Source organism: Paroedura picta, chromosome 8, assembly GCF_049243985.1.
Source record: "Paroedura picta isolate Pp20150507F chromosome 8, Ppicta_v3.0, whole genome shotgun sequence".
NCBI classification, from domain to species: Eukaryota; Metazoa; Chordata; class Lepidosauria; order Squamata; family Gekkonidae; genus Paroedura; species Paroedura picta.
In genome coordinates, this window is record NC_135376.1 from 22,762,835 (window position 1) to 22,787,003 (window position 24,169).

Here is a 24,169-nt window from a genome sequence, read left to right on the forward strand (position 1 = left end):
AACTCTCCCCTCTCTTATCTTGTCCCCAAAGACTCTGCAGAAAGATTGGCACAATGCCACTGAGGAAAGGCGGCACCTTTAAATTGCTTGAAAATTGGACAGGTTATCATCCCTTTCTGTCACAAAGGAATCACAGCCCCCTCAGACATATAAAAGGAAAGCCCATTCTTTTAAAGAAAATTTAGAAGCAATAAGGATAGTGTCAAGGAGGACACGAGAAACTTGGCACAACATCCACAAGCTTGAAACCAAATGCTACTGTTCAGTTACAGATGAATTACTACAGCAACTGCATTGGGTGGGATACAGACCAGGTAAGCACACCTGCTCCCATTAAAAAAACAAAAAGACCTGCAGAAACTTGAGAAGTAGTGATGGAGTTCAAAGGCTTGCCAAGTTTGATTAAGGAGTTAAACAAGGCTACCGTGCCTTTAAAGTGATTTTTAGTAAGGGAGGGGGAGAGAGACACTGCAGATGTGTTTTCCCACTCTTGTCTCAAACATTGAGTCTCTTCCTGCCATGGCCACATGGAATAGCTGTGGCCCGGATCCAGCACCATGTGACTGGAAAGCAAAATGCACTTAGGACAGTTCCGCTTGTGCAAGCCATAATGCAAGGACAGGAAGCTAAGAAACACACAGCACAACAATTTGGTTTTAATGATTTGGTTTTGAAACTGCATCAGAAGAAATACCTTGTATTATGTCTCTTGGATATGCAGAAGGAGGTAGTATTCAATCACTCTCACTTAAAGCCAGTTTGGTATAGTGGTTAGGAGTGCGGACTTCTAATCTGGCGAGCCAGGTTTGATTCTACACTCCCCCACATGCAGCCATCTGGGTGACCTTGGGCTTGCCACAGCACAGTTCTGACCAAGCAGTTATATGAGGGCTCTCTCAGACTCACCCACCTCGCAGGGTGTCTGTTGTGGGGAGAGGAAAGGGAAGGCGACTGTAAGCCGCTTTGAGCCTCCTTTGGGTAGAGAAAAGTGGCATATAAGAACCAACTCTTCTTCTTCTTAAAGGGTTAGACAAAAGTTAGGCTTTGACATGGCTCAAGCAAATGAGGAATAATTTTAGTGTTTCAGATTGTGCACATCCACAGGATGCAACCTGAAGTCTCTACTCCCTCCCTGCATGAGAGAACATTTTTAAAGCAGATACTGAATTTCCATAAGGGGAAACATGAAATGGCATATCGGTGCACTTGGTAATGCACTGATAGAAAGTTAAGAACTGGAAAGTATCTTCTAGTACAGCAACATCTGGGCAGCTCTGGACTAATTCCCTCAATGCTACCAAGTCTGATGAATGACTTTGTGCCAGCCATACACTCTTAGTTTAATTTACCTCACAGGTTGTTCAGTGCATAAAATGTGAGAGGGTGAATCGTATACACTATCCTGAAATCTGTGGAAGAAGGGTGACATAAAGAGGTACCAGATAGATCTCCACTCTAGATCTGTTCCCTTTTGACCCTATTGTATACTTACTACCTAAAACTACAATTAGACTTGAATATTCCATCATCTTCTGTAGTGCTGACAGCTGTATAGGAGTCAAACCTGAATACTAGTTTGGTGGCAGACACATTCAAAGATTTTCTCAAAGTCAATGAAAGTCTTGTGTGTGAACTGTTTGGGGGCGGAAGTTGACTCATGAAAGTAGATATTTCAAAACTCTGTAGGGTCAAATGAATTAAACTACTCTATAATCTCCTTCTCGAGGACTGTTTCCACACTGGAGGCATTGTGCCAGGCTGCAGGATGGAATTTGAGTTGTGGCCGGGTGTCCTGCCTCTTCCTGCTTCTACACGGGGAGCATCTGGCTGCACGGTCTGCCCTGAATTTGTGCTCCCACATGAAAGCCGGGGCAGCGAAGTTCCCAGTGCGGAAACTGTCTTGTTTAATTGTCTGAATCCCTACATGTGATATATTACAGGGATTTTTGATCAACTTATTTTGCTTTCCTCACTATAAATGTATGCACCAGAATCTATGCTATGTTTTTTCTTGATTTTGGTAATTTTTAAAGTGTATACTTGCCTGCAAGAATTCATGAAATCTCTATTATGGTATTTCCTTGTTAAAATTTAACTTACTTCAAAGGGCTTTTATGGATGCCCAATACTGCATTGCTTGTGAAAATCAATCATTGCACTTTTAGGCATACATCTTTATAAGTCCAACTTCTTGCTGAACCGGCACTTCATCATTTTAAAAAAAAATGAAAAAGACCGAAACATAAAATATTCAGAACCATACTCAAATTCAAGAACACGTCTTGATAATTTTTCAAACATTTTATTAGGTGCCATTTTAATTAAATAGGATACAGACAAGCATAGGAACTAATACTGTGAGCAGAACAAGGTGCCTGTCTGGATAGTATCCAAGATAAATCAAAGTAGGATTACTCTAGACTAGGGATGCTACAGTAATTTGGCACATTCAATTTCTGAAGCAGATCCACGAACTCTGATAATTATCCTGAACCCACCTTCTGTGCAATTCTACTCAATTTATTATTGACACCCCCCAAAAAATTGTTAAGGAAGAAATATATGACTGGAATGAACATTCAACCCCAAGTGTTCAAGACCACATACATGACGGGAGGGGCGGAGTACACATTGAAAAATGGATGGATGGATGGATGGATGGATGGATGGATGGATGGATGGATGGATGGATGGATGGATGGATGGATGGATGGATGGTTCAATCGATCGATCAATCGATCGATCGATCGATGAATCTTTTGTCCATTGATATGGTCTTCCAGTGGGACTTTGCATTTTGCAATGAGGAAAGACTAGAATTTTTGTTACCTGTTATTACTTCTGTTTAGCTTTCTCTCTGGGATCTTTCCTGTCCTAAGGAAATCTTGTCAAATGTGATCTCTTGTAATACTTTTTAAAAATTTAAACCACTTCTTTGCTGCCTTTCCACCAAAACAGGGAACCTAAGGCAGCAAATATAAAAATGTAAAAAAATGTAAAAAAAACCAACAAAAATAAAGGAAGAGTAACAGTTAGTAGGGAAATGCCAAATAAAACAATGAAGTCTGATGGGTCTGCAAGACATAGATCTTCCAGCGGGCTAATGGTTGAGGCCAGTTAGGCAACCATACTATAACAAACAACTGGGCCTCCCTCCCACCCAGTCCTCCTCTTACTTCCTATTTGGTATATAAGCTATCTCTTTTACCATCATTGCAAATAATTAATTGCTAATGCTGATAACTGTTTTAATTTTGAAGATATTGTTTTATTATTTATGTAATCTTACTGTTTTATTGCCAGTGTAAGTTTTAAACTTGTTCATCACCCTGAGACAACAATTCCAAGAGGAAGACAGACACATTTCCATGAGGAGGATGTCCCAAAATTTCCACACCACTACTGAGAAAACCCTTCCTCAGGTTGCCAGCCATCTAGCCCCAGATGGTAAGGACACCCAAGCAGGGCCGCTGAAGATAACCACAGTGGACAGGTAGGTAAATTTGTGAGTAAGCAGTCCTTAAGGTATACACACAAAATATGCAATGCAGCTTCATCCTTCCTCTTGCAACAGCCCTAATTATCATAGAATAGAATCAAAGAATCATAGAGTTGGAAGGGGCCATACAGGCCATCTAGTCCAACCCCCTGCTCAACGCAGGATTAGCCCTAAGCATCCTAAAGCATCCAAGAAAAGTGTGTATCCAACCTTTGCTTGAAAACTTCCAGTGAGGGGGAGCTCACCACCTCCTTAGGCAGCCTATTCCACTGCTGAACTACTCTGACTGTGAAAAACTTTTTCCTGATATCTAGCCTATATCGTTGTACTTGAAGTTTAAACCCATTACTGCGTGTCTTCTCCTCTGCAGCCAGCAGAAACAGCATCCTGCCCTCCTCCAAGTGACAACCTTTCAAATACTTAAAGAGGGCTATCATGTCCCCTCTCAACCTCCTTTTCTCCAGGCTGAACATTCCCAAGTCCCTCAACCTATCTTCATAGGGCTTGGTCCCTTGGCCCCAGATCATCTTCGTCGCTCTCCTCTGTACCCTTTCAATTTTATCTACGTCCTTCTTGAAGTGAGGCCTCCAGAACTGCACACAGTACTCCAGGTGTGGTCTGACCAGTGCTGTATACAATGGGACTATGACATCTTGTGATTTTGATGTGATGTCTCTGTTGATACAGCCCAAAATGGCATTTGCCTTTTTTACCGCTGCATCACACTGCCTGCTCACGTTTAGTTTACAATCCACAAGTACCCCAAGGTCTCGTTCACACACAGTGCTACCTAGAAGCATATCCTCCAATTATGGATAGTAATAATTACGGATAGTAATAAAAACTGGAAGAAAGAAACATTGCCTGGCAGCCAAAAGTAGTACGTGCCAAGCTACAGATAAATTAATTAATTAGTCTGGATAAATATTAGAAGCGTAAAATCCACAGGTGTTTGGAAAAGTCTGTGTTTATCTTATGGCTAAATAACCTACAGAAAGGGATCACTATCAAATCACAGAAGGCCCTCCCATATTCAAAGGGTTATGAAACCTTTTGATAATCTCATGGTGGACTACCTACATTAAAAGGAACCTATCTATCTAATAATACTGTCCTTCTCTGTTTGCCGACTTATAGGAGATGTTAAGACAGAGTCCATATAGGTAAGGACCTTTTCTGATGTGGCATCCTGAAATCTGGAACTCCTTGTCTGGAGAGCCCATTACCTCCTCATTATGTCTATCAGAATGTAGTAAAAAGACCATACATTTTCAAAAGACTCTGGACAGGCTTAAATTCATTTTCCCCTTGATTGAATTCTATTGATGATGATTCCTATTGTTTACTCTGCTGAGTCTTAAAACACATGGTGGTTTTAAAAAGAGCTTTTAGCCATTGGGTTTTTATTGCTGTTCTCTGATTCTATTTTAGGTTTTGGTTGCTGTTGGAGTTTGTCATTTTACACTTGATTCACTTCATATTTAATGTTTAAAATATGGTAAATTATCTTGAGTACTCTGTAGGAAGGCAGGATATTGATCAAATAAAAAAAACCTGCTTACATAATTTTTTCACTGCCTGTATGTCCTGGGAAGATGCAATGGACCTTGGGTTTGGACACATAATACATAACAACTTGTCATCTGTTTTTCCCCAAACATAGTGCAATGTTGACGATCTTTACCATAAGTTTTCCCCAACTTTCTACATAATTGGATGATCATGTATATTAATAATCCATGCCTGAATGTAACATGAGAATGAGATATATAATAGGCTTCCCTTTTGTACTTTTGATACATTACCTATTTGTTAAAAGTAATAGTGAATATGCAGAAGTGGCCAAAATACATTGCACATGTAATAATAATGAAACCAGCAATGTAGTTACAAAACAGATTAGTTATGAAATCTGAAATCTAAAATGTTGGATATAAATGTACTCCTTGTATTTTATAGACAGCATCTTAAGAATTATATTGAAAGAGGATGTTGGGGAGAAATATTTTCTCTTTATATATAATTATTATCTCTGATATACACAATAATAATAATAATAATAATAATAATAATAATAATAATAATAATTACATTATATAATTCCCCCTTTATACTATCACTTACTTTTCTAAAATAAAATATATAATCCATAGCTGACCATTTTGAATAGGGTTGCTGTTTATTGCTTAATCTGTGTGTGTGTATGAGTGATGTGCTGAGAAGCACTCTAAATATCTTTTCAATAAAGTAACGACAATTATTTCAACCAACTGTAAACTGTGATTTACCTCAGAAAACTTTGCTAAAAGTCACATATAAATGATTAAGACCAGCAACATTACCATGGCTCCCAATACCCAGTCTAGGTAATAACAATTTGTTGGATTAAAAAAAGAATCCATCCTACATAACAATGCAATTACTTGCCATAATTCTGTGCTCTACAGACAAGCCAGGTGGCTTGCCAGCTTTCTCAAAAGTGGATTAATCTCTATTTTAAGCTCCCCACAGTTTTCTATTTCATAAAATGTCTTATTAGCTATTAAAGAACCAGGGGGTGGGGGTAACAGTTATAGTCCAGTGCTGCAATTCAAGCCAGCTCAGCATGGGTTAAATGACTGTACAGCTAATTTTACCTGCAAGGCTGCACTCTTTAAGAAGAGGCCCACAGCTTGACCCTGAACTAAAGGGTGTTGATTTTATCGTCTGTCTCTACTGACTGTAAATTATGCAGCATAAAAGAGGTCTTAATAGGGAGAACACAAAATTGCAAGACGCAGGTAGCCTTGAACCTCTCTTGATTTAAATTTTCCAGCCAAGTGATAGTGGAAAAAAACTGGACTCCCTAGTACAGAAATGTCCTCCCTAGAATACATTTAAGAGGCTACAAAGAATAACAAGATCTTCTTAACACTTATGTGAAGATTTGCCTTTGATTTCTCCTCCTCCAAGGAATGCAGCAAAATATATATCCACAATTAGTAGTGAATAAGAATGTTTTGTCCAAATCAGCCTTTCTCAACTTTTTAACTGTTGAGAAACCCTGAAACATTCTTCAGGCTTTAAGAAACCCCAGAAGTAGCATGATCGTGTAGAACAGGGGTAGTCAAACTGCGGCCCTCCAGATGTCCATGGACTACAATTCCCATGGCAGGGGAATTTGCTGGCAGGGGGGCTCCTGGGAATTGTAGTCCATGGACATCTGGAGGGCCGCAGTTTGACTACCCCTGGTGTAGAATATGGCTGAGAAGCGTAGCTGTGTACATGCCTACCCGGAGCTCCTCCCCTTCCCACTCCCTCCAGGCCCATCATTGGCCATTTTGGAAAGAAGGGTTTCCCAATAAGAAATGTGTGCTGGGGGGGGGGTAGATTATATGGCATTAAATTCTGCTAAGGTCTAACCCCTTCCCAAACCCTGCCATCCCCACACTTCACTCCCAAATCTCCAACATTTTTCAAACCCTTAGCTGGCAACTCTAACTGATACAACACTTCTGTGACTGGGGCAAGCTGAAGTGAAAGGATTGGACAAAAGTAACCCTGTGAGCTTTATGTGCTGCTTGAGCCTTGGTCATCCTAGCCCAACAGTCTCACAACTCCATCACATGGGTCTTTTGTTCAAATATTCTCTGGTCTTTCATACAGTACAAGCCATTTGACTGTGACAACTTGCAAAAGCCTTCTGGAACAAATATATGGAACAAAATTACTGCAATTGCTTTGTGGCAACAGGCAAAGCGAGATGCAACAGGGGCAGGTATGTTATACATAGCCATTTTTACTTCTAAAGTCAATGAACTTGGTAGAGAATTAGTAGACTGTGTCTTGTGATCAGAGATTATGGTTATCATCTCATTATTTTGTTTCTCCATATGAGTTCCCCATATAGAAATTCAGAATTCCAGATTTAAGAAAAATCATTTGAACTTGGAGCCCATTTTATTATAGCTATATGCATTGTTAGGCAAATTTTTGGATGATTTTTGGTAGCATACTGAATCCTGGTGGACATCCCTGATTCAAATACTTTGACTAGAGACCCAACACTTGTCTCTTAGCAAAGAACCACACATGGGTGTTCCAAAATGCAATGCAACTTTGGTGGCAAAGAGACCTGGAGAAAACCCACAAATGGACTGCATGGGCCTATATCACTTAGCCTTGACTAACACAACCTGTTCAGACCTTATTGTGTTGCACAAGTAAGTAAAGAAAAGTACACAACAGCATGAGTCCATGGACCTGCTCTTATTGTAAAAGAATGTACATGAATCTCTCTTTCAGAGGATACCCACTGTGCTATACAAGCCTGTAGCTTCAAAAATCACTATATAGCGTACAAAATGACCCTGAGCTCTTGACATTCAGTCTCTGATGGATAATTAAGTAAACTAGGCTTAAAAAATAACAAGAAAAAGATCTGATTTCCCTGTACTCTCTGGTCTCTTCCAATTTTTGAAGTCCTCATTTGAATAATTCTATGACACAGAAGGCTAAATAAAATTATCTGGGTGCCTACACCATGAAATACATTCAGCACAAGTGGCTTAATTACCTGTAATCGTTTCTTTCTTAACATTCTATCAGTAATATGGGACATAAGTTAATAGAGCTGTCAGCTTCTGACAAGAGACCAAAGGACTACAATCCCTACGCCATTACGAGAAGCTCTTACTGGCTGAATAAAATCCTGGACTTATCTTAAAAAATTTGTCTGCAAAGGATTACTATTGTACTTGACAGATAAAGTATTTCAAGAGAGTGGGCATCATTTCGAGATCTCTGACCCTTTGACCTTTTACAGAATTTCATCCCAAGCATTCGTGCAGCCGGTCTGCCTTTGAGCAGATGATGTTACAGCTTCAGAAATGATGTCTAAAAATTCTGCCATGGAATAACTCACTAAACCACCACGTTGTTTTGTTTCTAAACAGAGACAGAATGCTTGACAAGCAGCATCCAGTGAACATACAGTGTTTATTACTGTCTCGGTTTGATTTGTCAATTCACTGACAAACTGCAAGAAGCAAGCAATTACAGGCAAGATTTTGTTGTTGTTAAGAACATAATTATATCCCGTATAAATTTACTATCTGAGCTTCTATCTCCCTGTTTTGTTGCAATGCCCTTCAGCTGTTTCTTCCTGGCAAATCATCTAACTGTGTCGCTCAGGACAAACCACCTTGTTGTGCTGAATCCTCCCTCCTTTTTGAATCTTTTCTCTACTTTTGACTTTGAAGATTTTACAATGCCACTCTATTGAGAAGTTTAATTTAGAACAACAACACCTACTGTTTCCAATCAAATCACGTTAGCGTTTTCAAACACAAGAGGCTGCTGTACAGTCACAAAGAAAGTAAATGGTTTTTCTCCGATTATACCCAGGCATGCTGTGATTCTGTGGGAGGCCAGAAAAGCCACAAAAAGTGCCATGGGCCAGCAAGTCCCAAGAGTCTCCAACTTCATGTTTGAAAATATCTAGTCCTTATACTTGTGGTGGTCGGGGAATGCTTTGAAATGTTTGTGTAAATCCTGGTGGAATATTAGAATTCAGTGAGTGTGCTGAATAAGATTTCCAGTGGGCAGAAATCAGAGCTTCCATGCAATGGATAGGCTTTTGGTCTTCCATCTAACTAGCACATGCAGAATAAATTATGCAAAATAGCAAAATGCATATAATAAATCACCCCAATTAGCTGGAGTGGGAGATTTGCAACAGAAAACAGGAAAAGCAATTCCAAAAACAGAGCAAGCCCACATGTGTATGACTTTAACAATGCTTACAAGAAGCCATAAACGCTTGCACAATGCAAACTTCATATGTAGAGCTCATGGTCCACATATGAAGAGCCTTTCCTCACACCTCACTCTTATTTCCCTCTTTCCCTTTCTAGGCTAAGAGTTCCTTCACTCCCATCCTTCACCTGTAGTCATCTGACTCAAGATTCACCTTGCTGCCCCTTTTATGGCCCTCCCTAAAATCTGGATCCAACGCCATGGTTGCAGGTGATATTGTCTCTGCTGACTCCACACCTAACATAGTCCTAAAGGGATTCCATCTCCCCAATAACAGGTGCCCTGGTCAGCCAGCTCTGATATATGACACTAATCCCTGGTGATACTTTCCCCAACAGTCTCCTTGGGGCTGCCAGCTCAATTTTCAGATTTAGCTGTTCCTGGTCATCTTCTGTCTCAACCTCCTCCAGGACTGGGTTGACTCCCAACCCTGGTCCTTTGCTTCATGGGCTGCTAACACTGGAACCAACAAAGTACATGTTTTTGTGTTTGAGTCATGATCTCAGTCATGGCAAACAAATTCATTGCCTATATAGATTTTTAAAAAGCACTGGTCTAAAATATGCATGCATTAATTTAGGGGTCATATGGTATGCTTTTAGAAGAAGTAATACAGAGCTATTCTATAACTACCTGTGTTTTAAACAAAATAAAAGGTGCCTGTTATACCTACTATAATTTCCTAATTCTTCCACAATATTCATAGTTTAATAATATGATAATTGCTTAACAATTCAATCTCATAAGTGTCAATCACAAATTATTATGTGCTAGGCTGACCTAGTTCTTTCTGTTTTACACGTGCATATAATTTGCAAAAATTGATTTAGGTTAGTTCACTTCCATTTCTTTGTGGAAGATGAAAAAACTGGAACAGTGATATATTATTCTCAGAGAAACTGTTACATTTTATCTCAACCATATCTCTTAAAAGTCAGGGAAATATACAGTTTCTTTTTTGAGGGGGGTTCAGTTGAACACAATTATATCAAATATAATGAGATAATGGGAAGCCTTGTTCTTTGGAAAACATATGCTAATTCAAACTTAGCAGAAACCAAGCATTTAAATCATAGGTTAATCTGCATGTGCATTTTGTTTTCTAAAAAATCTGTTTTAGCATCGATTTAAAGACCTGAGTCATATCAAAAGTTGTCTTGATCTCGTGAACAGCAATATTTGCCAGTAAAAAACATAGTTAATCAGATTTGCCTATATTGCTTCCACAAACCTGAAAACGATTTCATGCACTTGGCCACTACATTATACCAATAACATTTACAGGGCTGATTCAATCCCGCATGCAGCAAGAATGCTACATACATAAATTGCATTTGAGTATGCTTCATTGCGTCCAGGACCACAGCTAACAGATTTAGCAGCATGATCAATTAACTGCAGTACTATTCTGAAGTTTAATGGGACTTATCCTGTACTATGTACTTAGGATTTCAGCCTTTATGATTGCTTAAGATATATATAACTCATTTTTTATCATTGTAATTAACTTATCACATACACACACCCCAATCTGCAAATCAGTTCAACTTAACTTAACCAGTGAAATCAATGTGATTTAACTTTCACCTTTCTCAGTAATGAGTGTAGGCCAGATTTTATTGTGACTTTAAATTTCCTTTTTAAAAGGCAAATCTGTGCTCTTTATTTGGCGTCTGTCCAATTTTTTGACTAATTGATTATGGTTAAGCATTCTGTCTTTCAGATTCAGCACAAATTAAAAATAGACCTATTTCTGCAGGGTCAAGTTACTTTTAGTATCAGCTTTGCTCCTTGGCACTGGCAAGTTCGGAGTTCCCATTTCAGCACAAATGCGCACTGCCACTATTGAATACGACTGGGAAGGTCCAGCTCACAAGAAAGTCAAAGATGGGGATCGCAAGGAATAGCTTATGCAGCCGAACTACTTGCCAGTAGATTAATAATAACCAAACTCTCACTGTTTTAAAAAAAAAGACATCAAACTAATGACATAGGGCCAAATTCTTAGAATGATTCTTGCCATCGTAAAGTATCATCAATCCACAGTTGACTTGACCATCATAACAGTAGGAAAATATAAGCAAAAGTTAATCCTGTTACATTCCTATATATTATATATTCCTACTGTTATGATGGTCAATTCTTAGTCTGAGGAAGAGTGCTTGCACTCGAAAGCTCACGCTTTGAATAAATCTTTGTTGGTCTTAAAGGTGCTTCTGGACTCTGATTTCAAGGCAAATGATTAAACAGAGGTGTTATCTGAGCTTTTTACCAATTCTGGGTATATGCTATCAGGATCGGGAGATTTATTGTTTTTTAATTTCCCCAACAAGTAAACTTCCTCTCTGCTCACCTCAATCTGGTTCAGTTCTTCAGACTTCCTTCCTGAAAACAGGGCTTATGGCATGGGCTTATGGGCTTATATATATATATATATAATGTTTCTGTTTTGTCTTGAGGCTTCTGGCAACTCGCTCCCCAAAATCTCTTTGCATGCCTAATTGTTGACTTACATCTCTTTAGCCAAAGCCTCCTGTTCAATTCTATTCAACCTGTGAAAATTGTTTTACCTCTTCTGCCAAGGAAAATACCATTATGCCAGCAGAATATTATGCCGGATTCAATACAGGGATTCCTAATTCTTAATTTGCAGGGTATTTTCCACTCATGTGGACAGTTCTCATTGAACAGATGCACAACCCCTCTATCACATCAGATATGGGATAAAGTGAATGTTACCAATAGCATTTCTACTCTTTCCCTATCTCAGATTGGCTGTTTTAATGTGGCAGTAATGCGATTTCTAAATTTCAGTCGATGTTTGGCACATTGGAAAGAAATACTAACACATTGATTCAAGATAACAAAACATAATACAGAGGTGTCAGTACCTCTGGATTCACCACAGATGACTTCTAACCATAAAAGTATAGATACATTCAGAGGTCAAAATAAACCATGTTTGTCATTCTGGTTTGATGTCAAACATGGAACAATGATGTCAAAGGTGGCATCTTGGATTCCAAATGTGTAACGCTGATTAAACTGGCTTAACCATCACAATTCAATTAAAGAAAAGCACCATATTTTTTCTCAGAAATATATATTTTTAAAAGGGCTTAATTTTTACAGCAATTTCTTCCACCACCAAAAGAAACAAGTAACAATCAGCACTTCCTGATCCTCTGAAAGAGTAAGCCAATGAATGGAACGGAACAAAGGAAAAGAATAAATAGAATGATGAAGCAACACAAATTTATCAGATGCTTTCACAAGGACCATGTAGTTCGGTAACAGCAATGCACTCCCCAATAAAAGTTACACTTATAAAGGCATTGAAATTTATATTCACATTGTATCTCAGGTATACATGACAGTAAGATCAATTATGCACAGTGAGAAAAGGTCAGGCGAGCGCTCATATGGCAGCGGGTCTAATCCCTGCCTATGTATGATGTCGCAGTTGGCTCAGCCCCCTCCTGGTCCAGGCCCGCTTTAGGGTCTCCAATGCCTTGCACCAAGGGATTACTGATTTTTCTCGGCTTCTCTTTCCTGCCGTGAGCACAGTTGGCACCCATAGCTGGCCAGGCACGTACACAAAGGGCCTGGCTCCTCCCCTACCTATGGCTCCTCCCCTACCTATCTTCCCCAGCAGGGAAGATAATTGTCCCAATTGGCTCTGCAGTGCTTCACAGTGCCAAGGCCAAATGGGGATGGCGGGGGGCACGTAATCTCACCTTCATGCAAAGAAAAATAAAAACCCTCCAGCCCCCCAGCATGGCGAAACCTTTCCACCCCGGCTGCATCCGTGGGGGCTCACACCCTGATTGGCTCTGCCCCTACAGTTCCTGTCCTCCGTTCCTGAATGCTAGCCACTTTGCTCTCAGATGCTTGTTACTGGAACCACCAGCAGGTCATGGGTGAGGACCCTGGACGAAGGATGGGTGGTGGAGGGGGCGAGCCCTCCAGGCTGCTAACGAGCTACATTCAGGGCTGCTAATGACCTCTGTCCCACCCTGCTAACGAGCTCCCTCCCTTCCCGCCCTGCTAATGAGCTCTGTCCTAAGCCTGCTGATGAGCTGGCCAGCCACTGCCCATGCCACTTCATCTGGCTGCGAGCTGCTCCAGAGTCTGAGTGGCCTGAATGAGGTCAGGGGGGGGGGCTTTCAAAGCCTGTTATTAGGCACGGGCTTTGTAGCTGGTTTTTATATATTTATTTCATTTATTTTTGAGATTTGCCGCTCTCCAAAATTGGTCTTGAGGCAGAGGGACTAAGTTTACACTCCTATCCTAAATTCAATTATCATGAAATATGAAATAAAAGTATGTATAATCTCAAAGATACCCTGGTGAAACTCTGCCCATCAAAGTTTCCCTTACTTTACTCAACAGCACACTTAAGAAGCTTGGAAACTGTTGATAAGGAAGTAAAAGGCATGAGTACCAACATGCTGCTTATTCAGTTGTACAACAAATCATGGAATCTACGGATGATTTCACCCATGTGAAATAATACATGCTAATAGACACAGGAGGAAGAAGCGGATAACAGGCATGGAGTTTTTTACTTTTCAAAACTTTTAAATACATAATTAATACAATTTGTTGACACACAGACCCAAATTTTGGTGATCCTACCTATCCATCCCAAAGTGACACTGCCTGTTTTTTTGCCTTTATCAGAGCTGGGAGGATAAGCACCAGGAGCAGTTGGAATGGTTTAGCATTAATACAGAAATTAAAAATCAAGGTAGAAGAAGAAGAGTTGGTTTTTATATGCCACTTTTCTCCTCCCAAAAGAGTCTCAAAGAGGCTTACAGTCGCCTTCCCTTTCCTCTCCCCACAACAGACACTCTGTGAGGTGGCTGAGGCTGAGAGAGCCCTGATATCACTACTCAGTCAGAACAGCTTTATCAGCGCCGTGGTGAGCCCAAGGTCACCCAGCTGGCTGCATGTGGGAGAGTGCAGAATCGAACCTGGCTTGCCAGATTAGAAATCTGCACTCCTAACCACTACACCAAACTAGTTCTCAAACTGGTAAGGTTCTTGGTCAGAGGATACTAAAAATCTTATTGTGGTACCAGTGGTGGTCCCTTACAATACTATTCATATAATCAGTTCCATACTTCTGCATACTTTTGAAAATACATATATGTAGAGCTGCATTGATATAATTAGCTGCATTTGAGTGACTGGAAGCTAGACAAATGCCTATGAAAATCCTTACAGGAGTCCAAGTGTCTTTTTGTCAACTACAGACATATTTGATGCATCTGATGAAGTGTGCTCTGGCTTGAGAAGCTGGTCTTTAAAGTGCCACACTACAACAATATTAGCTGCAGCAGACATAACGCCCATCTAGAATGGAGCCACACTGAATTCCTCTACTTTTAATGACACATATAGATGGTCATCAGTTCACAGTAGTAGATAACCCTACTATCTTCAACAGAGTCTGTGGACAGGTAGCCAGGCTCTGATATATAAACGTATCAGGGAATTGAAGGGAGTTTTCTGCAAACTAACAAGGCTGAACTTTGTTTCAGGGAACAAAGTACAGGAGGCCTAAATGAAGTAAAAAAAAAACATTATAATGAGACTTTTAATTCAGACTGCAGACTCAGAAGAACAAAGTAACATTTGAGTAATCTGTTTCTTCTGTGATTTCAGACATAATACACAATCAAAGTTTAATCATGACTAATTTTCAAAACCAATATCGGGCTCGTAGATGAGCATTTAAATCCTAGTTTTCTCAATAATTTCTGTTTTCATTGCTTTGTGCTTTCCCATCCTGCAGAAATCCAAATGGTATCTTGACTAGCATTATGGAAACAGTGGCACAAGGGAATAAGACAGCACTAGCCCAGAATGTCTGCAAAATCTTAAAACAGTGGTCAATAAACTAAAATTACTTGAAATCCCTATTTGATATAGCCCAGCTTATCAAGTAAATGGAATGGCCAAATTCAGAAAACCAGATTAAATGAAGTTAAGTGAATTAAATCATGGTTTTGGACAATGTAAGACTCAAGAGATGCAGTTCTGAATGATTGCTAAAATGCTTAGGTTAGAGTCAACCTGCTCTTCAACTGGTAAAAAAAAAAATGTCTTGTTTGACCATCAAAATATTATGCTAAGAATCATGGATTCTGCATGGAGAAAATACATTTGGGACAGGGGCATAATTAAGAGTGGAACAAAGTAAGAGGTGAAAAGACGGTAGGATTTAAGCCTACGACATTAATCAAATGTAGGATTGTATACAATTATTGTTTCATATATTTCTCTTAGTCCCTGCATTTTTCTAACATCCAAAGGTAACCCTGAAAACATTAATCTTATAAAGAGAGCTGAAACACTTCAATTATAAACAATAAATTCTAAGACATCTTTTGAAAAGTATACACATTTTCAATTTTGTTGTGGGGGGGGGAATCCAGCGATTTTTAGTGGAGGTGGGTGGTTTCTCTCAGTTGTAAGCAGGGTTCCACTCTGGTTGAATTCCAGCAGAAACGAAAAATTTCAGGAAGCCAAAAAAGAATTGCGAAAAACTATAATTGTAACAATAATTAACAAATTCAATAGAAAGGAAAATATTTACTTGCCGTTGCCTCTCTAAAAAAATTCCACAGAAGGGCACTTTTGTGCAACACAGAAACAAAACAAAATACCTTACAAACTAATTTCTTGTTTGCCAAAATTGCAAACATTTTGTAGGGAAAAGTATTAGTTTTAAAGAAGTTTCTCATTTTTGTTTGTTTGTTAGGTAGATGAAAAAAATACAGCTCTGCAACATAAACTTCCACCCCCTGAAATTCCTGAAAGACTAGGCCTTCATGTGCCAAGAAAATAATTTGTATTTTTACTTCATTTCTGGCACGCAGAAGGGATGGCTTTGAAGAGACAAAAAAAATGTTCTTCATGAATGAGTCTTACAATTCATCTGTTCTTTAAATTATTTAAGTTTCAGTATTTTACCTGACAATAAACTGTATTTATCTCCGCCAGATGACCGCTGTAATATATTACATGCAAGGGCACCTGGGAGCAGGGCCAAAATTTGAAACGGCACAGCTGAGGGCTCTGTATTTCATGGGGTCCCCTCAAAGGTATTTGCTGTGCCTGAACAATAACCTAAAAATAGGAAAAACACACTAGGCCATTTCCATCTCAAATTCATATGCTGCCTTGCCCAACAGCTACAAACATTCAATCATACCAAGATCATTTATCAGACACATTTACTAAATGTATGTGTGTGTTAGCCTGTGTCACTTGCTTCTAAAACATTCATATCACAGGTACAGATATTCAAAACGCTTTCCAGTGTGAAAACGTAGCCTTAAGATTAATTTATTCTTACCATCAACATGATTTTATCACCATGATTTTATATATATATAATATTGTTAGCCTATTTAAATGTTTTATAACAATATACAGATTCAAAATTTCATATTTTTTTCAAAAGAAGTATTAACAGAGCCAATATAATTCCCATAAATACAACCTTCAGAATTTGTATTTCCTTATAAAGACTATCTAACTTTTACAGAAAATCTCTCAAATATGTTTTCTTACATTTACTGTTCAGCATTTTAAGTCAATATTTTTAACATTACAAGTGTGAAAGACTGATTGACCCCAAAATATAACCTCATATTTCCCTTCAGTTGTCTGGAAGCCTTTATAGCATAACATGTAATTAAAAAAAAAAGAAAACGTTACACCTTCTAAAATGCCTTTCTGCTCATTATAAAACCAATTATAAAATGAGATTGGGAGAGGCAGGGATGATTTATTTTGCTGTCTGATGTAGCATAGAATTTCAGAAACAAATCTGACATAAATAGGCTTTCAAAAAGCTTCTCAGACAGTTGGACAAAAGGATAGATTTTAAAATATTTCAGGAAAAGCTGAAACCTTTTACTCGGCATCAGTGATTTCCCTTGATTTGCATACACAAATGAACTCACTGCACACACTGAGTTTTAGTGTATTCAAATGCAGCATGAGAACCTTCCTGAACAGGAATAAGATCATAGTAGAAAGCCAGCTGTTTCAGAGCTGCCCAACCCCAGAAAATGTGTAAGATTCAATGTAAGAATCTATTTAGCCCAATGCAGTTTACTTTGACTGGAAACAGTTCTCCAGGGCAATAGGAAGAGGTCTAGCTCAGCACTTTCTCGACACAAAGCATGTGCTGTACCACCAATTTCTGGATCATCTATACGTTGCATAGGATTTGGGTTGCCAGGTCACCTGCTATAGCAGCCCTCAAGCCTCAGTGACACTCCGTAGGCCCATAAGGGGAAAATGAAAGGTAAAAAGCCATAACCACAATGACATAAAACCTAGAGTGGTGGGTTTAGCCCAGAAAAGATGTTGAGCCATTGGCTGTGATTTCCCCACATAAACCCAGTCTCCCACCCAGGTGCCAGCTACTGTTGGCAAACCTCCAAAGGATACCAAAGAAGTATAAAGGTAAAGGTATCCCTTGTGCAAGCGCTAGGTCATGTCTGACCCTTGGGGTGACGCCCTCTAGCGTTTTCATGGCAGACTCAATACGGGGTGGTTTGCCAGTGCCTTCCCCAGTCATGACCGTTTACCCCCCAGCAAGCAAGCTGGGTACTCATTTTACCGACCTCGGAAGGATGGAAGGCTGAGTCAACCTTGAGCCGGCTGCTGGGATTGAACTCCCAGCCTAATGGGCAGAGCTTTCAGACTGCATGTCTGCTGCTTTACCACTCTGTGCAACAAGAGGCTCTCAAAGAAGTATACTAATCCATAAATCATTCAACATCTTTAGCATTCTGTCCAGAAGTAATGACATATCAGTTTAGGGTGGTGGTGGGGAAAGACAGAAATTCTGCAAAATGGCACTCCTCCACTAGGACTATGGTCAAGGCCAAGGTGGCAAGAAATCATGTAGGACTCCTTCCTCTCCTTGGCTCCCCGCCCCCCGCCATGGTCAGTCTGGTACGAGACCGCTAGGTGGCAAGGAAAGTTGATAAATTGAACTGCATTTTAAACTGTTTTTAAAATGTTTTTATATGTTACTATTGTAAACTGCCTTGAGCCCACTTGAGAGAAGTGATATACAAATCAAATTATAAATAAATAAAATAAATAAGCAAAGGAAGAAAGCAATGTGGAACTGGGCTATTGTTCTTATATATTCTGTTAAGTTCTTCATCTCATTTTGAATCAGCAAAAGACATTTACTAACACAAGATGTGCCCATCCTGACAATTTAATTTAGTGGATTTTTTTATGTATCCTAACCGTTAACCTTTACAAGGCAACAAGGATACTGGCAATGTAACATCCAGCAGATGCCTTAAATTACACCAGATACTTAGACCAAAAAAGGAAGCAAGCTGCAACTTTTCAGGACTAAGCCAAAACAGAATGGAAGAATGTTCATCACAAGAACCATTTAATTCTACTGCAATGCAGTGTTGACTTTGAAATTAGCAATACATTAAAGCAAAGCAATTATTATAATATTAATAACATTTTTCACAAAAATCCTGAACTTCTTGGGAACCACTGGAATATTTGGATCTTGCTGAAAAAAACACAATATTATATAATTCTAACATTACAACCCAAGCATGTACAGTTCAATGTTAACACTATATTATTAAGCTTTTTTAAGCATGACCATAAATATGGTCCCCAGTTGACTTTTTAACATGAACACATATTGGCATTTTCTTAAAAATAGATACATATAGCAGATATGTGCATTTACTTTAATGAGCATCCAATGCTAATATATTCACATAATTCAGACAGCGACCTCTGATTCCTATGCATGTTGATTTAACAGCTAACCAGTTATTATTATTCATGACGAATAATGAAACTCAATCCAGTGTATAGCAATAGCTCAAATGACTGATTGGGCACAGAGAGTACTCTGCTGTCTCAGGCAATGATCATGAGTTTAGATGCTCATGTGAATCAGCACAATTTTTCCTGTGATAGATTCCACATTGAATGCAGAATTATTCCAAAATGGTGTATAACCTGACTCATAGCAGACTTAAAGGGAGGGGAATTCTTCCCCATTTTAACTTTTAAAGAGTGTTTACACTTGATATGCCTATATCGTTTTGTGTAGTCTTCCCATTTTTTTCTACACAACCTGATATGTTTATGGCATTTTCTTTACTCAGAAAAAAAATCTAGATGTAGCATATGCATGATACTAAGAATAAGGGAACGAAAGAAAGTAATTTTATAGTGTGTTAGCACAGGAAATGCTTGGGAGCTGCATCTGGCTTAAGAGCTTTGGGATACCCAAGCAGTGATTATTATCCAAGGATTTGAAAGACCATGGACACCAAATGTTATTTCAAGAGTATGTTTTGACTAAGGATAATCAATGATGCTTATCCAAGGAACAGAAGGTGATTTAGTCAAACCACTTGGCTAATTGTCCTTGACCATTTTACAGTCCCCATTTACTTCCTAAGGATTCCCAACTGCTACGGTCCTCATGTAAATGTAATCCTGCAGTTAGCCATCTATCTGCAAAACCTGCATAAGATCAGAGGAAGAGACTCATGGACCAGATCAGCTTCTATGAGGATCAGATGCTCCATACCATCCATCTTATTTTTTATTGAATGAATGTTATTTATAGTCTGCCCTTCTCACTGAGACACAAGGAATATTATGCAATGTAAATATATGCATGCAGAAGCTGGTGCATTTTATCTGCCAACAGTTCACTGTTCACATTAGTAGTTAACTCAATGCCATCCTAAAGATCTTTCATTGATTTTGGTGGACAGACTGCTTAGAAGGGTAGTGATAGTCTTGCAAATAATGTCAGAAAAACTTACCAACCTACAAAACGTTTACTAGCCTGACTGAACGCATACATGTTTTGTCAATTTGTAGCCCAAAATTTTAAAAAACAAACTAAGGTTTCAAAGATGCTACGCTTGATCACCCAGACATGATTCCTCTTCACTATGAGAGAACAGGCTATTTACAAGCCAGATTTCAATGTACAAGAGATTTGCCTGAGATAACACAGAGACCAGCATTGACCAGCGCTTATCCCAAGACAAAAGGAAGTAACCTTCATAGATATTTAGGAGATCTATTCTTCACCAAGAGTTCACATCATATCATAATTGGATAATAAAACTAAAACAGAAAGGGGGTTAAGTAGGGTTGCCAGGTCCTCCACGGCTACCAGTGTGAGATTGGGTGGGGGGGAGTAGGGTTGCCAGGGTCAGATTGGGAAACTCCTGAAGATTTGGGGATGCAACCTGGGGAGGGCAGGGATCTTAGTGGGGTACAATGCCATACAGTCCACCTCCAAAACCTTTTCCAGGATGACTATCCTCTGTAGTCTGGAGTTGCACAGTAATTCCAGGGGATCCCCAGGTCCCACCTGAAGGCTGGTAATCCTAGAGTTAAGTGAATTAATCCTATAAACCAGCCTTACTAATAAGTTTACAAAAGTTACTCGCTCACAAAATTATTACTAGCTCATTTTCTGACACATGCCCACTAAAGTGAAATGCAGAATGTGGGTGGTGTGAAAGAAAAAAACAAAACCATCTCTCTTCTAGTTTACAAATGGTCCTATTCTTGGAGATGATTCTTCCTTCATACTTCCTCGATAGAGACTGTGTATTCAAGCTTGATATGAACAAGCACTTGATATGAACAAGCACCCTATGGCCACTGGTCACAAAGGAGTTTCAACTCTAACCTACAATGGACAGTACATGACCGTGGCAGACACATGGTACTATCATAGAAAGTCTTTTTTTTTTTTTAACAAGTTTGGGTTGAAAACTTTGTTGTAATTTTAAAAACAAACAAGCAATTACGGTAATGATATTATTATCTGTTGATATATACTTAGACAACACAAAGACATCCCACATTACTGTCTTTGTATTCTTTATCGTTTGCAGTGCTGATTGAGTATGTGTGGCAAGTTATGTGCCAGGAAGCAGCGACTGGGCTGGTGCTTTCAAGAACCCATGCACTCAAGGTAAGATGTTCCCTTTTCTCCAGAAGCACCACAGTTGGTCACAAAAACCAAGAAAGTGAGAGGATAATACTTAGCAACAGTGGTTGGAGGGCAGCATCCTGAACCTTTTAAAATAAAGAATGTTCCTAAGTAGAAGAACTCAATGACAACACCTTGGCTCACCTATGACTTCCAAGCCCTACAAATCCATGTGTCAGCTAAGAAGATCCCAGAAGCAGCAATCATATATAAAAAATAACTTCATGACAAGAACTTTAACCATTGAGTGAGAAATCTTAAGATAAGTCTAATTAACTTGGAGTGTAACAAACACATTTGCCATGACATACCATGAAACGTTCATTTACTAGAAAAAATAAAGATCAAGAATTTGCTGTTCTCATTCTACAGAAACAACAATTGCTGAAGATTCCGCTATTTGACTGCAACAGCAACATCAGTGCTATAGATAGTGGAAATGAACCCTTGCACCCATTTTCTATTGCTTTCTATAGCATGTGTCATAGATGCCAGATGCATTTCCTTTAGCCTATCAGGGCTCACAGCTGCGTCAAACTGTTGATCTTAGGTGTCACATGGTTCTCCTTTGTGTGTTCTACTATATACTACCATAGCTACTACATAATTTATAAATGGTGCTTCGTAACCTTCTGCGTACTTTTTCAATTCTAAAAAAAGGATGCAGAAGATATACCCTGACCTTTCTGAAAATACAGTTCTACCCTTGCCTTCAAAATACAAGTACATAACTTACAAACCTACTAATAGCAACATAAATGGATACTAGCTGCCCTCAATAGCCTTACGAAATACAACTGTTTCAAGCATCAATTTTTCTTAGCCTTGGAAAATAATGTTAATATTTACTCACTTTCAATGAATCAAAGCAGGCGATTACTCGTCCATTTTCAACTTGGCAGCTTTTCGATGGATGTGCAAATTTACATTCCGTATCTGGTCTTGAGCAAGTCCCTCTTTGGAACTCTCGACACACTTCCAGTGTTAGCCATTTTGTGTCCCGGATTGGTGTAACACTTACAGCCATGGTTTTAGATCTTACAGGTAGTTAAAATTGTCAATGAAACGAACGACGACAAAAAAAAAAAAAAGAGAGAGAGGCCAAACTGATAAGACGGGGAATGATGAAAAATGTCACCTCCAAAATCCTTCCCCAAGCCCCAAGCCCTGCGTTTAAAAGATGTAAAATTGTGTTGTCACAACAGCAAGGAAAGATTTCCCACTATTCAGTAACAGCATGAAACTGTCAATCAAAAGAGGGAGGGGATGTACTTAAAGAAATGCTAAGATCACAGATAAAATGAGCATTTAAAAGTGTGGCCTAGAACTAGCCTTGTGCTCTCAGTAACCCATCCTGAGTGCCGAAACATAAACGGACCCCTTCGACACCAATTTTCCAAGCTGCTCTCAGGAAAAGTTGTCTGAAAAGTAATCTCCACACAGCTGAATTTGCAATTTTGGGGGGTTTGTGTGGTGCAATCAGTATTGATTAGTTTGGCACAGACAGATACAGCAGTTTAAAGCAATGAATCGAGAAACAAATCCTCCTCTCTTTGATTCCTTTTTCCTGGCAGAAGATCTCTCTCGCTTTTTCCAGCAAACTTTCTTATTTCTATGAGAATCAACTAAAGCAGCCTAGGTGCAAATGCCTGATGCTTAGAGCTTTTTTTCTCTCCGCTTATAAGTAGAAATGGGGGGAGGGGGAGTGGCTGGGCTAGAGCTGGAAGGCTGGTTGTGCTGTCGTCGCAGTCTAGCTGGCAGCAAGCAAGGCAAAAAGCAGAGGCTGCTCTAGAAGCGGTTCCAAGCAGCAGAGACGTCAGGAAAGGCACTTCTTTAGTACCAACCTGTAGAGAAAACAGATACGTTAACATTTACCAGGCAGCATTTCACTGATGTCTCACCACATAATTATGTTGCCATGTGCTCCCTCAGTCTACCACCACACAGAAACACAGATACTTTTTTTTTTTTTTTGGTGTCAAGCAAAATTAAAAAATAAAAAATAAATACTTACAGTGGAGCATATTGTAGCCAGCCATCGCAGATTTATTAAAAAGGGGTCTGTTTTCCCCTTCTGAAGCAAATCATGATAGGGGAGATAACCAATCACAAGACAGTATTGCAGCAATATTCTGGGCACCAAGCCAGTAACGGGGGCTGTCGTACGAAAGGTCGCGCCTGTCAGACGTTCATTACTATGCCACAAGCAGAGAAAATGTCCATCAGATGCGACTTATTCGACTGCAAGGGAATGACCATGTGGGTTTTGAATTTACCCAACATGCAGTTAGTGGATTAAACCATGTTAGTTTTCAAACGGCTTCCAACTTGAGCACAAGTGCCTGTGGACTCCAGACGGAGGGAGGAGGGGGGGAAAGAAATCCAGACAGACAGAAAGAAAAGCAGCAAAGCTTCCCCATCTGCAGATCATTTTCTAGACTGCTTTCTTCCAGCTTTGCATCGCGCACAGCAAGCAAAGAGCACGCCTACTGTATCTGACAGATGAATATAAAAGGAAAAGGGGTGTTCATAAATGGTACAGTCTCCTGACCTATCCAATTCACTTCCTTCTACACCGTTAAGTCCTGCCTCCTCCTCAACAGAAAGCAGCACTTTTTTTAGAACTAGGAAAACTATTCTGTTCTGTCAGCACAGACGCTGCCAGCGTATTCTAGGCGGGCTAGGTATGGGGAAACACCTTCCTCCACTGTTCCTCAAGGCAAAATCCAGGTCTCGGGAGGGGAAATAGGATTTGTTGCGTTGTCAAGGTGCCTAGCATTACACCACTCAACCTCAGATTGCAACATGATTCTTTCTCTGTGACC

At 39.4% G+C, this 24,169-nt stretch overlaps 1 protein-coding gene across 11 annotated transcripts in view; it reads right to left on the reverse strand.

Moving 5' to 3' along the window:
* Positions 1–24,169, reverse strand: part of MBNL1 (muscleblind like splicing regulator 1) — a 186,263-nt gene that overhangs the window by 136,020 nt on the left and 26,074 nt on the right. For 8 of the 11 annotated variants that reach the window (XM_077348650.1, XM_077348649.1, XM_077348652.1 and 5 more), the window contains exon 2: positions 22,198–23,188. The exons of 1 other annotated variant lie outside the window; for it this stretch is intronic. In XM_077348650.1, coding sequence (XP_077204765.1) covers positions 22,198–22,371 — 174 coding nt within the window. In that variant the 5' untranslated portion in view covers positions 22,372–23,188. Of the gene's footprint in view, positions 1–22,197; positions 23,189–23,358; positions 23,816–24,169 lie in introns of those variants that run through there. 2 more of the 11 variants (XM_077348643.1, XM_077348644.1) reach the window with 2 other exon arrangements.